Source organism: Ambystoma mexicanum, chromosome 10 (genome assembly GCF_040938575.1).
Source record: "Ambystoma mexicanum isolate Mex_15411 chromosome 10, UKY_AmexF1_1, whole genome shotgun sequence".
Lineage (NCBI taxonomy): Eukaryota > Metazoa > Chordata > Amphibia > Caudata > Ambystomatidae > Ambystoma > Ambystoma mexicanum.
Genome location: NC_090932.1, coordinates 1641989680 through 1642007065, shown reverse-complemented (window position 1 = coordinate 1642007065; position 17386 = coordinate 1641989680). Strand labels below are relative to the sequence as shown.

Here is a 17386-nt window from a genome sequence, read left to right as displayed (position 1 = left end):
GCGAAAACCTCCGGAGCATGCGAAGAGTAGGTAAGCCTTTGTCTTTCAGATGCCGGAATGCAGCGCGAGGCGTTGGTGACAGCCGATGGACCAGGTAAGAGATGCGCTGCCACTGAAGACCGTAGTGCTAACCTGTTCTTTCTTTGTCTTTACAGGTGCTGCTGAAGACTGGATTCCAGGATGGTAAGCCTTTGTTCCCTTAGGCCCAGGATCAGAAGCAGAAGACACGATGAGCGTTCTGCTGCAGAGAATGCAGAATAACACAAAGCAAGATTCATCCATCGGGTGTGGTTTAAATAGCCTCCTGTAGTGCTTAGGTGTCTCCTTCCACAGCCACGCCTAGGTAAGAAAAGAGTTCCTGCTTTCCAGAAGAGTTCCAGTGTTCTGAACCTAGGGAGTGGCTCCTGCCCCACCCAACAGGAAAAGTAGTCCCACACAGAAGAGGATCAGGGGTTCAACTGGCAGGTAAGTAAGCAGCATGGTCTGCTGCAGGTAACTCCACCCAAGCATTATGAGCCCGGCGCTTCCAGCGCTGGGACTGGGCATCTTTATGAGCCTGGTGCCACTGGCGCCAGGACAGGGTCCAAAAGGTCTCAATTGGGACTGGCTGGCACTCGGAACCGGGGTTATGGGTCTGCTTCCAAGGGAGTCGGGCAAGTCCTGATCTTTTGGAAGCAGAGATCATGACATTATGCCTCGCGAGGGTCCCTCCCAAGAGTTCTGGAAGATCTTGATTGTAGACCCTACATCAACCGCGTCCTTCCTAGTCACCATTGCCAGAATGTCCAACTTGTTGTTCTAGTAGTGGCATTTCACCAAGATGGACCTGCGGCTCTTGTCTCCTCCCCTCCGCTCGGTGAATCTAATCAAAAAGAAACGGGCTGTCTTCACGGTCCCCAAAATGAATCTGCAAGACTTCATTCCAAATCTAGACCGGTTTCACCCTCCTCTTGCGGTAGGCCCCAAACTCTTAAGTTACGCTTTTCGCAGTCCTCCAATATCGTCCACCCTGAGGTTATGTTCTCTATCCCTCTTCGCCACCTGTTTAATCCTTGAATCCGAGTGCATTTCCGTGAAATCAGCCGAAAGGTGATTGTTTTCCAGAGCCTCCACTTTATCCACTTTCACCTTGAGAGTAGAAAACGCAGATTGCAGGTCCGTCCTCGAGGCCTTCATTTCCTGGAAGTTATTTTAAAATATCAATTTTCGTGGGCCCCTCTGAACCATCTGACTTAAACTCCATTGAAGTCCCAGAACATGGCCCTGTGCTCCCTTGCCCTCGACTCGCCGCCCCTCACCAGAAGGGGGCTTCGGCACTCCAAACTCAAAGGTCCGTTGGTCAGGAAATTTTTCTTTTATACCTGGGAGAGGAAGGGGGTGGCAACCTGCCGAGCATAAAATTCCGCGCTGTCATTTGAGGCACTCTTTCCCTGCTGCCAGGTGATGCAGGGGCTGCACGCCTGCTACTCCACCTCTACCCACCTGAGAATCATGGACTGCAGTGCAGAGCAACACTAGCCTGTCGCGGAACCACAATCCTGTTCACTGGGAACTCCGATCCTTCTAGCACTCTGTCAGGTCTCTGTGGCACGCCTGGCCTGGCTTTCAGCGCAACTCCCCAGAATCTCTCAGCAGGGGTCACGCCACAACGCGTTGGTGGTTTTGGTGACAACTGCCTACTTATCGAGCCCCACCCTGCGCTACGCACCCCTCGGGTTTGTCTCCTCGCTGGTGTCTTAAGAGTGTCTCATCTCTGTACATGTGGGTGCGGAACCCCCAGTGCACTGCTGTTACTATCTTCAGACCTTCCAACAGCTCTGACACGTTGCCAGTCTTTGAGGCTCATGGGTCCCCGCTTCTTGAGTAGATGCAAGGGGGTTCGTTCGGAGCTCATCTTTTGAGCGGCCATCTAGTCTGTGTTACCTGATGGACACTTCCAAATTCTGTTTTACTTGGATTACGGTTTTGAAACAAATGTCCACCGGAATTGGACAGTTGCCTGGCTATTTCATGTCCTCTGGAAGGGGGCGGGGGAACTGTGATCCAAAGATTTCATCCCATAAAGGGGGTGGAGCTGCCCCCTTTAGGACTAGGGAGGTGGGCCTGCTAAGCAATACCCTCCCTAGGGGTCGGGGACAATGGGATCCTACTGGGGTTGACTCCCCTCCACTTGGTGGACAAGAAATGCCCAAAGAATGGTAACACCTCACTTTCCCTTTCCCACACGTATGACTCTTTCTATTGCTTTAATGAAAAGTGAACAGGGCAATTCTATGTAGGGTCCATTTAACGTGGAAGACTCGGTTTCTGGCCTGTATTTGTCACCCCCACCTGCCCCCCCCCCCCCCTCCCCTTGTGGAACTCATCTAGTTTCTTCTAGGGGCGGAACTTAGACTGCCGAACATCCAAAGAGAGCATCTGCCGTAGAGTGAGGAACGAGGGCTCGCAGAGCAGCACAGAAGAGGATCCAACTACAAAGCAGATTATGTGGTGGGTGGAACCCGGAGTTAGCGTGGGAAACGCTCTAGCTTTGAAGGCAGTACTTTGAGCCAGATGGGAGCTGCTCTGAGGCAGGAAGTGTCACGCCCACCGCATTCGAGAGGTACCGGCCTCCTGGAGCACAGACTTCAATCCACCAAGCAAGACTAGACCGCTTGGAGGGGGGGTGGGCACCACCGAAAGGGCCAGAGAAGCCCAAATCCTGATGGGGGACAATCATGTACAGCCAACTGAAAGCATACCCCATGCCGGGGGAGGAGGGATGAAACCACACCACCAACCAGTCCAGAGCTGCTCAAAGCCCACCCGGGGCTAGAAACGGAGTGCCCAGGAGCTAACATTCTTGGATTTGGGAGTACCGAATCCTCATGTAAATCTGCGTGTCCCTGAGAAATGCTAAAAACAGATGGTTGGATGAGGACTTTTCTTTTGTTGTTTTTGTGTTTGGTTTTTTTATCACAGGAACTTTGAGGTACATTTTTCTTTTTAAAGTCTCTTCGAACTCTGAGAAGGTCAGAAACCAGCCACAAGTACTTATTGAGGTGAAGTAGCCCTTAACTAAGACGTAGCTTAGTATCCTTCTTTTTAATCTTTTTCATATAGCAAAGTAGTTTTAGGTTAGCTTAGGTTTGGGAAGGACGACTGACTTTAGCTTGACATCCTGATGAGTACATTTTTGTTATTTATACCATAGAAGCACTAGAAAAGTTTTCTATTTATTTTGCTTCAAAAAAGCAGGGTGAACTATTCCTCCATGTCTGCCACCTCTGTCTGATCTACAACAACACCTACCTACAGAGCTCCCCATCCTCGGCATGTAGGTGCATGTTGATGAATTTGTCCTGGGATAGAACTCTCCACACTATAGTTGAGGTGTGTACCTAGATTCATAGGAAACCCGAATTGAATTGCTAATAACCTTTGACTTGCAGGATGGATTTGGCTTCTATTTTGCAAATAGCTTTGTCCTGGGCACCCACAGATTGGACATTTTGAGAAAGATTAGTTAAAAATTAAGGTATTAAGAAAGCAAAAAACACTGTTTCTGGTCTATTCCCATTCATTTTCCCATAGAGAAAGTCACAATTGCTGCACAAGGCAAAAACCGCTGGATGCAATTTGATCAAATATGAAACAAATTGGGCAAGAAGCTTTGACTTGATTTCCAAGAGGTGTCTTAAAATATTTGACAGGGAAGGGGGGCGGGGGGAGTGTCTTCTGATGGTGTTTTGTAGCAGAGAGGCTGAGAAGCTTTTTAGAAATAAAAAAGCAGCCATTTCCTCCCAAAATTCTATTGCTGAGAACCTTTGACTTGCTGGATGGATTTTAATGACATTGTCAGAACAAAATGTTTGTCAAGAGCCCTGTAAACTTTGGGAATTATACATTATAAAATTAAAATGTTATAAAGAAAACGCCAGTTTTCAGCTCATTCATTTTCCCATGGAGAAAGTGTAGTTTTTGAACAGCCGTAGTGTGTAAACCGCTGCGCAGATTTGTGCCATATAAGAAAATATTTGGGCACAAAGCGTTGACTTAATTTCCTTGACTGGTTTCGGGTAAATCCATTCAGTAGGTCAAACTATTCGGTAGAGCGTAGTGTCCCCTGCTCCTTAAAACCTTTATCTGTCTTGGTGCTTCGCAGCAGAGCGGCTGAGAGAAGATATTAACTTTTGACTTGCTGGATGGTTTTGATTGACATTTCTAAAAGTAGGATTTGTCAAGTCCCCCCCGCCCTCCCACCAACCTCCCAAAACAGTAAATGTTGGTAAAAATAGCAGTAGCACCAGGCTACAGGTTGAGTGGGGAATAAAGACACCATGTGAAGTTTGGAATTTGGGGTTGGGGAGACATTGGGTTGTTTCCTTGTTTGATTCCAGCAAGAATGTGACCTCTGGGTGGTTTGTATATGAAGGGAGTGTATAGTTGAGGGGTCGGGGGGGTGCGGGAGGGTTATAGTCAAGAGTGTGGGGGTTCCAAGTTTCTTGTTATGTATCTGGTTTCTGAATGAATTGGTGTGTGTAGGTAACGGGAAACCTACAGGCACACCACCAGTACTACAAACGCTGCACAACTTTCCATAGACTGGCTCAGATATACAACACTGAGAAACATACATTTCAGGCCCCTGAAGAACAAGCCACATCCAAAACTTGCTTTGTTAGTTCCCTTCTGATCCTATCCTCCTGTCCCTGTGGGGTGTCATGTGTTTAGGTCTGCAAAACCTAAAGATGGTGACTATCTTTACTACCATCTATGAGAAACTGATATTTGCAATATTTTGCTGTCATGGGCAACCTCTTATCTAATGGTACATTGAGCAAGATAGATTGCAGCATGCCTTCATTTTAAGAAAGTTTTATATAAAAATATACAAGTGAAATGTGCTTTTTCCCAGTTATGAGACAACCGTATATAAAATGGAACAACTCAATGTTCGTCTAAATAATACCTAGCAGTGAGTACAATTCAATGCGCTATCAGAGCAACCCCCCAGATCTGAAGAGCCACAACATATAAACAGCACACTGCGATATGAAATGGCTGTATATCATAAAAGGAAACATAAAATGCACCTACCTAGGGAGACCTAAATGTGACCGACAGGAAAAAGCTCACAGCAGTTTTTTTTGGTGATGTGATGCCTATTGGTGAACGCAAAAGTAATCACAGCTACTTTGCGCATTATCTTTGTTCTTTGAATACCTGGAAGACTTCCATTTTCAGTATTCCAAATTCTCACTTTTTAATCTTTAAAATGCACAAATGCAAATTTCATTTCTTTGGGTGTTGAATTAAATATTCAAGTGCTGTGTAGACCACTCTCCCCGAACTGCCATGTTTTGTGTTATGCATTTGTAATGTGGCTCTGCCTTGTACCCAAGCTAGATGAGCAGAATGCTTTGTTTTGTATTAAGAATGAAGTACGTGACAGATGTTGGTATCCTTCAGCGTCATGTATCCCGACACAACCACCGGAACGAGGACGAAGAGAACTCCCTCTCCATTGACTGCATGAGAATCTCCTTTGAGTACGAGTATCCTTCATTAGTGTGCACTGGAAATGGGGACCAGTATTGCCAGTGTTCACATTTCTAATCCAGTTTAATTTACCAACTAACACTACTATAGAGGTGCTACTGTAGTGCAAAATGATTTTACAAATTGTTACAGAAAAAGATGAACAGTCGAAGATCGGAAAGATGACACTCTAAAGTAGGTGGAGACTGGTTGCAAGAAGCTGGAATTGAAAGTAAGTGAAAAGTCATGGCATTCAAAGTCTAACTTTGGAGAAAGTGATAGTGCCAAAAGTGTTGGTTGGAACTATGCCGAGCGAATACTGTTGTAAGAAGTTGACGAACGTCGTGAGTAAGGGTAATGTTGTCAGGCTTTAGCACAATCGTCCCCATTTCCATGGCCTTCAGGCACTGCCTGTGGTCTCTATGGGAAGGCCCATTTATTTCTGGTCTGATATAAGAAACTCCTTAGGGTTAGCAAATTTGGCATTTTCCCAACCCTTAGTAGCCAATGACTTTGGGTAGTTTGAACTGAATAGTCAGACTTCAGATCTTTGACAACTGGGTGACATTCATGGCATGAGTTAATCAGGTGAAAGTAAGGTGGTTGGGAAGTGGTACTGGGTGGTAGTTCAACTGGGGATGGCACAGGTAGAGGTGATATGGGTGTGGAATGATGGCTGCCTGGAGGAGAGTAATGATAGTGAGCAGTGTGGAAGAGTATGATCTAGATGTGAGGTCTTCAGAAAAGGGTGATGGGGTTCTTGTGCATGTCAGAGTAAATGATGGTGTGATTGTAGTGTAGCTAGATTTGATGATGATTAGCAGAGCTGTGGTATATGGAGCTGTTCGGATATGTGGTGTGGGTGTGTAGGTTTATGTAGTGATGAGGATTGCGGCTGTGTGGGTGATGTGAAATGTAGTTGTGTGAAAACCTGGCTGAGTGGTCACTGCTTAGTTCATGAGAAAATCTGTTCTATTATTTGCTGTAAATCAAGTCTTTGGTCATGTCGCCAAAAAGCCTCACATGCACTGTGGGGTGTAAACATAATTAATAAATGCATCCTAGGTCGGGTAACCCAGGAAATTGGAAGGACCATGTGTGTAAATAACATGGATATATTCATATTTTGGAAACAACTCACATGGTTACAATAAAGTTCAACATTGTGCAAAATTCTCAAATCAATGCGAAGTCCATAAAAAGTATTTATTTTAAAGACACAAGTCATTATGGTCCAATGCATTTCGGTCCATTGACTATCTTCAGGGACCAAATTCTAAAAAAACAAATGACAATTGTAACTAAAAATCAATCAAATTCAATTTCATCATGTCTAATATTATGGAAAAAGTTAATTTGCCTGTCTGTTGTAACATGTTTTGTATATATTAATAATTGTTCTTAAATTCTGTGAAATCCTATGGCTTACTTCAAATGTATTGTGTCCTCCCAACGTCCAAGATGTGGAATACGTTGGAGGAACATCTAGTCGAAAGAACGTTACCAGTTGGTAAGTAACTTGTTCTTCTCAAGGATCTGTCTTCAAACCCTAAAATGCAAGTGTTTGCTTGTCAGCAAAATGTAATAAATTGTTTTTTGTTTAAAAAAAATCTAAATCAAGTTCTCATAAAAAAGGAATACCTTTGTTTTGTGATCCTCAGCAGGCTATATTGACTCTATCGTGAGGTGCTGCAATAAGTGTCAATCAGCTAGCCCTTTGCTCTATGCACCCTAGTACTAGCAAGTCTTATTTCAGGTAAATACATCTATTTGACTTACCAATTACATCATAAAAACCATCTGGCACCCGATGATCGCGGTGCCAGCATGCCTGAAATTTCATAAATGGTGCCGGTGGGCATGAATGTGATGTCATCGATGCTGTGATGTCATTGCGCGCCAGGTGCCATTTTCTTTTTGTTTACCCTTTAGGGAGCAAATGAATGCTTGTATGTATGTGCGCAGCCATATTAGATCAGTTGTGTACCTCATGGTGGCAATTATGGATGGTGATCTGGGGTGTGACTGTAGAGGTAACCGAGAATTGATTGGTAGTTGGCCAGCATGTTGTAAAGCACAGCTTGTGGGGATGATGTGGTGTGCAAATGCAATGTGTGACTGTGTGCAGTTCTGTGGCTGAAACTGTAGTTGAGGTTGCAGTGGTTGGGGTCATGAAAAAATATATCTGCCATGTTCAGGACCCTTAGCTTACAAATATTTGTGTGATATCTATGGGTTTTATGCTAGGCAAGATCTACTCTGATCAAGCTTGTACAGTGCTAGTGTGCTCCCTTGCTTCAGCCGCTTGCCGTTGTGTAATGTGGAGTGGGCATATGCGAGAAGTGGTGTGGGTACTACTGGCTCAAAGTATTACTGGAGGAAAGGGGTGTGGAATGATGTACAGTTAAAAGGGTTTCGCTGTTGCAAAGGTTAAGCTATTGCAAGAAAGAAAAGGGTCTGCAGCTAAGTAAGTGGATACATTTTCTTTAGTTGCAGTAATGTTGCTGATTCAAAAAAATATGTATATAACTTTTACCACAAAAGAAGTGCCATAAGAAACCAAACTTTGTGTTTCTTAACTCTGGCCGTCTACAGCTTGCGACTAGCTCTCTATCAGCACTGGTCCTTGTTCGAGAGCATCTGCAACTCCTGTTACACCTCTGCTAGTCTCAAACTTTGGTCTGTACAAGGACAGAAACGGCTGCAGGAGTTTCTCGCTGATATGGGGTGAGTAATGGGACAAACCTACTTTCAGTGCTTTTAATGCATGATCCAGGAATGCCCCTTGAGAGGGTTGTGTACTGTTGGTCTTTGCATGCTTTGTAACATTCTCTTTTTTCACTGTTAACGCTTGAACTGGAAATAGAATACCTGTGCTGGTTGAACTAAACCTTTTCATCATAGCAGCGATTTTTATTTATTTATTTTTTGTCTTAATTTTCCTGATCAGGCATAATACCACAATGAAGTTTGCTCAAGCTTACCGCGCAGGGTAGTCTTGATTCTATTCAAGACACAGAGGCGAGCATTATGCTATTCTTTCTTTATTGCTGCTACCTCAGCTCTTCAAAACACGAAACATTTAAACTGGGTATTTTCTTGTTTTCTTCCAGGAATCTGAGAAAAAGATAAATGCAAGATTTAAAGGTTCAAACCAATCTCCTTCTGGCACTAGCCTCTTAGTCTCTGGTAGTCTTGCGGCTCCTCTCCTTCACCTATCAGGTGCCTGCCTGGCGTATAAGAGCCCTTTGCTCTAGGTTCTTTCCGCTTCCTCTTTCTTTGCCAAAAACAATACTTCCACCATGAACGTCCAACTTGCTCCAAATGAACTAGTCCAACATCAGGAACTCAACGGGTCCCTCGACCCTCTGGCATCACTGGTCCAACGGGACAATGCACACTGTTCATGCTCCAACCCTTCTCGAGCGCTTTCTGGTCGTCTCCTATGAGGAATGGAAAAGAAACAATGCGGCTGGGAATGTGCTAAAGCTCTTATACAGTATGCACTCACCATCTAGACTTTTACCATTCTGGGTGGGATATAATGCTCGCCTCTGTGTCTTTAATAGAATCAAGGCTACCCTGGGCTGTAAGCATGGGCAATCTTCATTCTATGTCAAGACAGGAGGTGAGCATTATACTTGTTCAAAGTTCGCTACGACCCGATTAGTTATATATGCCTTAAAATCGTTTTAAACGTTGATTCAGAAGACCAGTCAGCTGATTTCATTATGTCCTGCAATGACACTCCTGCTGAGACTGCTCTAGAAGCCATCGCTCCCCTAGCTGAATGCGTGCCAAATAAGGATAAGTCTATGCTAGCCCACTACACCACCTCTCGCCCATCTAGCTATCGTTGCTGTAGCTACTACGTGATGCGGCTTCCTACCCGCTATAAGCAATTGTGTTTATGCCGTGCAGTCTAAGGTGCACAGTCGCTTCTTATCCTTTATGCATTGCGCTACGCATATTTTCTTACCCGCAAAGTAATGGTAGGAAATGATCTGTGAGTCACTCTTCGTCCCTTTAGCTACGTTAAATTCTATACCTTCTGGATAAAGTATCTTCGTGTCTATCTCCAGCACCGTCACATCTGATGCTCGCCAACATGCTACTAAACATAGCAGCATTGCTAGTTTACCTGAAAGCTGCAAATGTGAAAGGCCACCTGAAAGAGACTGAACGCATCTGTTGTCCCATAAAGCTGCATTCTTTGGCTATGGCAGCTTCTTCATTTTTATTCCTTTGAGAAGGCGCACGACTGCGGGATGCTCTCCTACTGGTTCACCTTCTACTTGGTTGTGTCCAGCCGACACAGCTGTTCTATAGACTCCCTGCTTGCTATAGGCGCAACCGTCTTGAAACCGGCTGCTAAGAAGTTGCCTTACAGGGGCTGAAACGGGATCCATACTACGTTCTGTGCACCATTGGGTCCAATGGTCCTATGCAGCGCCATAGCTCCGAATGGTGGAAGGCACCCAGGATTCTTTGATATAGTCGGCAGCTAGTTGTGAAATTCCTCCCAACTCCCATCTCTTCCTGAAATCCTGCAGGCGATCTGGTGAACCCTGCCTGCTTCTATCAATGGGTGCTGCTTCTATCAATGTCCTGCTGATGAACTTTCCTCAGGGAAATTCGAAGAAAGTTCCATAATTACTGGAAACCAGGCATGGGACTTCCAAAACTGTAATGTCTCCAGCTCTGCCTGCTCCCTGCGGACCTTCGCTAAGGCCCTCGTCAGCATGATGAACGGTGGGAAGGCATAGTGCACTGCTCTGCTCTACGGATGCAAGAAGGCATTTGTCCGCGCTGTTCCTGGGCCCATTTCCAACTGAAGTATTTGTGCGTCTGCGCGTTCAGTTTGGATGCAAATGGATCGGCGTCTAGAGGACCCGTGATCTCCTGTAACTGATTGAATACTTGGGGATGTAGCTTCCAGTCACTGGAGTGTACGAGAAACCGCAAATTCTAGTCTGCTACACTATTATGAATCCCTGGTAAGTACTCTGCTGACATTGCAATCTGGTGTAGGAGGCAATGATGCCAGAAGTCTTTCTCTAGCTCTGCCAGCATCTTGGATTTGGTCCCCCTTATCGTGTTCATGTAGCATACGGCTGAGATGTTGTCCATCTTCAGCAGGACACAACATCTGGCCCTGCCTTTGATGAAAGTGCGTACTGCGAAAGACCCTGCTAGGATACGAGACAGTTTATATGTAATTGCAATTCTCCAGCATTGGATCTTTCATGGATTCACATGCTTAGAATATTCCCCGTCAGGCTGGGAATCCTCAGTAAGTTATATAGACATTTTCCATAGGAAAAGTTCGGACACTTTTGTGTCCTATCTACGTCGTTTTGACACACAGATACCTCAGCCCAGTGCCCCGGCACTGCTACAGTCTACGCCACTCACCGATGAGCCGGGCCAGGCTCCTCGCTCGACGACCAGGATTACTGCTGCTTCCCGAGCTGCAGAAGATCGCCCTCGCCCACAAGAAGAACTACCGGACTCTGATTCAGACCGCGGAGGGTCGGGTTCAGACATCTCACTATCCCCCTCAAGGGACCCAACATGGGACTCAAGCAGAAATGGAAGCTCCGAGAAGTCCGGCGCAGCCATCGCCACCTGACGACGTGGGAGCGTTCCATGCCATGATGAGTAAGGCGTGTGCTGAGTTTGGCCTAGTCCTTGAAGAGGAGAAAAAGGATTGTTTTCTTTTTGATCATATGGGCAAGAGAAGGGAATCCATATTCACCATCCCTATTTTAGACCATGTCTGGCAAGAGGGCCTGAAGACCATGCATCATCCGTTCTCGGAATCGGCAGTAAAAGGTCGTTTGGAGAAGAAATTCAAGGCTCCGGAATCGACTCCCAAGTGCTTGACGTCTCATCCTTCGCCGGAATCGGTGGTATCTGCGGCAGCGGCTAGAAAGGCCAGGTCCCAACATAAATGCACGACCCCGCCGGACAACGAAGCCAGGAGGCAAGACGCTTTTGGCAAGAAGGTGCTGTCGGTCGGTGCGACTACAGTTAAAGCAGCCAACTCCGTGGCGATTATGTCTAGGTATGACAGGGAAATGTGGCACCGGCTGGCTCCTATCTTGGAGCATTTGCCCGAAGAACATAGAAAGTCTGCCATGTTGCTAGTACGGGAAGGAGAACATTGCTGTCGACCTAGCAGAGTCCGGATTTAAGCAAATCAATAATGGCGTGGTACTACGAAGACCAGCCTGGCTCAAGTGCACTACGTTCAGACCGGAGGTGCAATATAAAGTCTTGGATATGCCGTGTGAAGGGGAACAACTGTTCGGTGAAAAAGTTGATGAGGCCTTGAAGGGCATGAAAGAGGATACTGAGACGGCGCGGTCACTCGGAGCCCTCCAGAGTGGTAGGAATTTTCGTTCCTTTCGTTCCTTTCGTCCTTTCAGAGGGGCTTTGGGTAACTCCCGGTTTGGGTCATCTAGAGACCGAGGTTCCAGCAGACCCTCCTACTCGTCCCAAGGCTACAGACGCGGGGTCCAGTCTTCTCGTAGAGGCAGAGATTACCAAACCTCCAGACGGCGGGGTGCCTACCCTTCGTCGACGAAAGATAAACAAGCCAAGAACCAACAATTACATGTTTCAGGACGTCCTGGGGAGCAGAGTGTCTCGTCACGTCGACGAATGGGAGTGCATAACAGACCAATGTGTTTTGGACACGATTCATCTGGGCCACTCTCTACAGTTCAAGGACAAGCCACCACACATTCCACCGGTGTTCTCGGCTCAGCCCCACCTTCAAATACTACTGCAGGAGGTGGTGCTTATGCTGCAGAAAGGGGCTGTGGAACTGGTCCCGGTGGCAGAAAAAGGACAGGCAGTGTACTCCCGTTACTTTTTTCGTCAAGAAACCAAATGGAAAATGGCGTCCCATCTTGGATCTACTAGCGCTCAACAAACTGTTCAAGAATTTAAAATTCAAAATGCTTATGCTCCAGGAGGTGATCCGATCGATACAACCCGGAGATTTGTCGTCGCTAGACCTTCAGGACGCATACTTCCATATCCCGATGCGTCGACGACGACAAAAGATTTCTGCGGTTCGTCGTCGGACGAACCCACTATCAATTCAGGGTCCTCCCATTTGGGCTAAAATCGTCCCCTCGGATGTTCACCAAATGTCCGGCTCCAATAGCAGCCTGGTTAAGAAAGGAAGGTCACCATGTGTACCCTTATTTGGACGACTGGCTAGTGAGGGGATTGTCTCTGGAAATGACACAAAGCCTAGATGCCACCATGTCCCTCCTACAACGTTTGGGCTTCGCAATGAACTTCGACAAGTCCTCATTGAAGCCGTCAAGGACCTTGGTCTTTTTGGGGGAAGAGTTCCATACACAGTCGGGGCTGGTGAAGCCATCCCTCGAAAGGATTCACAGACTGCAACAAGAGGCATTGGAATGGCAGGTCGACAACCAGAGTGTCAGTGCGAAGGTACATGTCCTTGCTGGGGACCATGTCGTCCTGCATACCCTTGATCGGCAATTGCCGCCTCTTCATGAGGCCTCTTCAGGAATTCTTGGCGGATCGATGGGCACAGAGTCAAGGGCGTGGTCGGACAGGTTGACCATCAACGGCCAGCTCGTGCAGGCTCTCCAATGGTGGAGAATTTCCATACATCTGACGAAGGGAATGCCCCGTGCTGGAACCTGCGTTCCACTAGACGGTGGTGACGGATGCTTCTCTAACTGGGTGGGGAGCTCATCTGGAGTCCCTACAGGTTCAGGGTTGTTGGTCATCGGAAGAATCCGCCCTTCACATCAATCTTCTAGAGTTGAGGGCGGTGCGTTGGGCCCTGAAATCCTTTCTACCACAGATAAAGGGCTCAGTGGTGAGAAACATGACAGACAACACGACAACAATGTTTTATCTACGAAAGCAGGGAGGAACTCGCTCCAGGATCCTGTCGACGGAAGCCCAGAAGATCTGGCATTGGGCCCTCCAACACGACATACATCTGTTGGCGTTCCACTTACCAGGAGTAAAAAATGTGCAAGCAGACGCTCTCAGCAGGGAGATGAACCGTCTACACGAATGGGAACTGAACGACCAACAACTGTACAGTGTCTGCGCGAAATGGGGTCACCCGGCCCTCAATCTCTTTGCGACGAGAGACAACAAGAAATGCTCACAATACGCGAGCAGGTGGCCACAACAAGACTCGCCAGGGGACGGGTTCTCCTTCCCGTGGACGGGCAAGTTTCTGTATGCCACCCCCCCATTCCCTCTCATCCGTCGGTCTCTGCATTGGATCCACAGATATCCATGTCGGGTGATCCTGGTGGCCCCGTATTGGGCCAGACAAGTGTGGTTCTCCGATCTACATCACCTTTCAGCGGCAGAACCAATGAGGTTCCAGAAGATCCCCAACCTTCTGTCTCAGGAGAAAGGGGTCGTTTGGCATCACGACCCGGACAGCCTCAGTCTGACGGCCTGGCTCCTGATTTCTCCGAGTTTGGCGCGTTAGCGATTCCAGCGGACTGTTGTCGCATTTTGCAAGCTGCAAGGGCACCTTCCATGAACGCTTCATATTAATACAAATGGAAAAGGTTCTGCATATGGTGCGCAGGTCAACCAGGTTTGGTCCCGCTGACGATCACACCGGAACAGCTCCTACCATACTTGTTGCTCCTGGCTAAAAACGGTTTATCTGTTTCATCCATAAAGGTGCATCTGGCTGCCATCTCGAGATTTACTCGGAAGAGACATTCAACTCCATTGTTAAGTGACCGCCTAGTTAAACACTTCCTTAAAGGGTTGTTTCGAACCTTTCCTCCCACAAAGAAGTTTCCTCCGATCTGGAGTCTAAACCTGGTTCTGGCAGCCCTGATGAAATCCCCTTTTGAACCAATGTTGTCGACATCATTAAAATTTTTGTCTTGGAAATTGGCTTTCCTGGTGGCCATTACTTCAGCTCGACGTCTGTCAGAAATACAAGCTCTAGTGATTGACCCTCCGTATTTGAGGATTTTCAGTAATAAAGTTATGCTGGCCACTAACCCGCATTTCATACCTAAAGTGCCTTCCATGTTCCATAAACACGCTTCTATAGTGTTGCCTACATTTTTTCCAACACCGTTTTCAGTGGCAGAGAAGACTCTCCATACATTGGACGTGAAAAGAGCTTTAAAATTTTATCTCCATCGCACTCAAAGCTTCAGAGACACGAGACAACTCTTCGTAGCTTATGGTCCTGCGGCTAAGGTTAAAGCGATTTCCAAACAAGGACTATCCAGATGGGTGTCTTCGGCCATTTCTTATGGTCATTAAAAGGCCGGAAAACTGCTAGAAAAGCATCCAAGGGCCCATTCGACGAGATCTACATAGTCGTCGACGGCGCTGTGGTCCGGAATTCCGCTGGGGGATATCTGCCAGGCAGCGTCCTGGTCGGTACCACACACGTTTACCCGGCATTACTGTCTCGCACAGCAACATGCTGAAGATACACAGATGGGGCGTGCAGTACTAAGTCACCTGTTCCAATAAGGTAAGCCCCAAGTGGGGGTTACACCCTTCGGCAACTATGCTTTAAAGTGTCGTGTCTTGAGGCGGACAGACTCACGCGTGGACAGAGGCCCCAACCGGAGGACCCGCGACGGACCCGTGCGGGTGAACTCCGAAACCTCTGCTCAATCGGAGCGAGGCTAGAGGGTGGAGGTCTCGATGTGGGCGGACCACGCCACAGCGTCACTGCCTTCTGCTCATAAGCAGACATTTGCGGGCGCTCCGTATACCGTAGAGCGCCCGCCGTCAACCGGTCTCACCCAACAAGACACACTGGTAAGGAGAGGGGGAGGTGGGGCAGGGCACTGAACTAAAGGCGCCAATTTACGGGAGGGGAGACTAGACCCTCCCCCGGCTCAAACTGAACACGTGAGCCTAAGACATCGGCCATAAATCCACCCCACCAGACTCTCGGAACCGGTGACTGGGCACAAAGGTGAACCCTGAAATACAGGGAATGAACAATACCCCAATGAGACAAAGTCAACATAAAGGGAACGGAATCCAGCCACTGTGCAGAGGGTCTGAACAGGAATTGGGTTTGGCCATCTGGGAAAGAAATAAATCCCCACACCCAGCTTGTGACTGAAATATAAGGAAAGAGAGAAACTAAGAATCAACCCACCAACCCATGACATCCACTGGTAGTGCGGTGCAATACCACGAACAAGCAGAATATCACTAGCAGAGGTGTCCACACGAAGATTGGAGACCCACATAGTGAACCACCTGCCTGGGAAAGCAACCTCCTGACAGAGCCGCACCAAACGAACCACCCCAAAAGACGACTCAGAACTCTAAAAGCTGTGTACTATATAACAACAAACCGGCAGACAGCTACTACAATGGGTAAGGAGAAGGCACTAACCACCAAAAAGGGGACCAACCAGAGCACCATGGAACAATTCACGACTACTACTCTGCCCCCACCAACAGATTCAGATAGATCTGAAGACACACAAAAACCTGAAGAGCCCCTATCCCTAAGGGATTTGATGAATGCCATTGCCAACTCACGATCCTCTATGGAAGTCAAAATGGATGGCATCACCACAGAAGTCTCCCTATTGCGACATGAACTCCAGAAACTCTCACCCCGCACTGGCGAGGCCGAGACCCGTATATCTGTTGCAGAGGATGACCTGAGAAGTATGGGCCAACAAATGAACAGAGCGCTTCAACGCATTAAAGTACTAGAGACCAGGGTGGAGGACGAAGAGAGGGCAGGTCAAGGAGGAATAACATACGCATTCTTGGGCTGCCTGAAAAGACTGAAGGGGATTCCATGGAGCTCTCCCAAGACTATCGACACTGTTCTCAATAGAAAGGGCACACCGAGTCCCAACGGGCACACCAATACCTGGGAAACAACCAAGAACGGTGGTAGCGAAGATCCTCAATTACAGAGATCGGGATGCAATATTACAAATGGCCAGACAAAAAGGAGAGATAACATAACGGCTCCAGAATCGGATTCTTTCCAGACTTCACTAGGGAGGTACAGAAGATGAGAATCCTTTGACCCTCTCAAGAAGCGCCTACAGACACTGAATGTGAAGTATGGACTCCTGTTCCCTGCGCAATTGAAGATATACCACAATGGCACCACAATACATTTTACTGGTCCCAGAGAAGCATGGGCTTGGGCTGAGGGGCATCTGAAGGGAGAGTGGAACCCACGCAAACGACAAGAAACGAGAAGGAACAGGCCACGCCTGAATGAGCCACCGAACGGGCTACCCCACCAAGAAAGAGAAGCAAGACCCCAGAGAGAAAATGATTAACTACAAACATGACTGAGAGATGAAAGAACTCAGGACACCTGAGGCCCATGCAAAAGATGTGAGCCGAAGGGAAATGGACCAAGCTAAACGAACCCCCAGAAGAACTATCCCACCAAGATATGGAGGTGATACCACAATGTTAAGACGAATAAATGAAAGAGCAAACAAAAGATAAAATCAACGTAACGTAAAACCGAGCAACGACCACCTAAAAATCATAACAATTGGCACAATGAATGCTGGCGGCCCAAAACCCAGCACGGCACAACCCCCCCGAACAATTACGAAGTGCACACTGATAATCCTAATACCAAAGAGACTATAAGTAGTTAAATGCTTTGTTTAATAGGCGACAGATGCTTCAGTTGGGGAAGGAGTATGGGGAGGGGTAATCGGTAGTTAGACAGGTATCCAAATGACACCTGGCCCATCAGGACCACTTCAAACAAGGCATACGTGAAAATGGCAAGAATCAAACACCCACATATAGCAAAGAACTCAGTGAGCAATGGCTACAGACGGATTTAAGGAAGAGAAGC

At 47.2% G+C, this 17386-nt stretch overlaps 1 protein-coding gene across 1 annotated transcript in view; it reads left to right on the top strand.

Moving 5' to 3' along the window:
• CDC45 (cell division cycle 45) overlaps positions 1-17386 on the top strand; it is a 753019-nt gene that overhangs the window by 460924 nt on the left and 274709 nt on the right. The window contains exons 10-11 of the mRNA XM_069620055.1: positions 5418-5537; positions 8116-8247. Coding sequence (XP_069476156.1) covers positions 5418-5537; positions 8116-8247 — 252 coding nt within the window. The remainder of the gene's footprint in view (positions 1-5417; positions 5538-8115; positions 8248-17386) is intronic.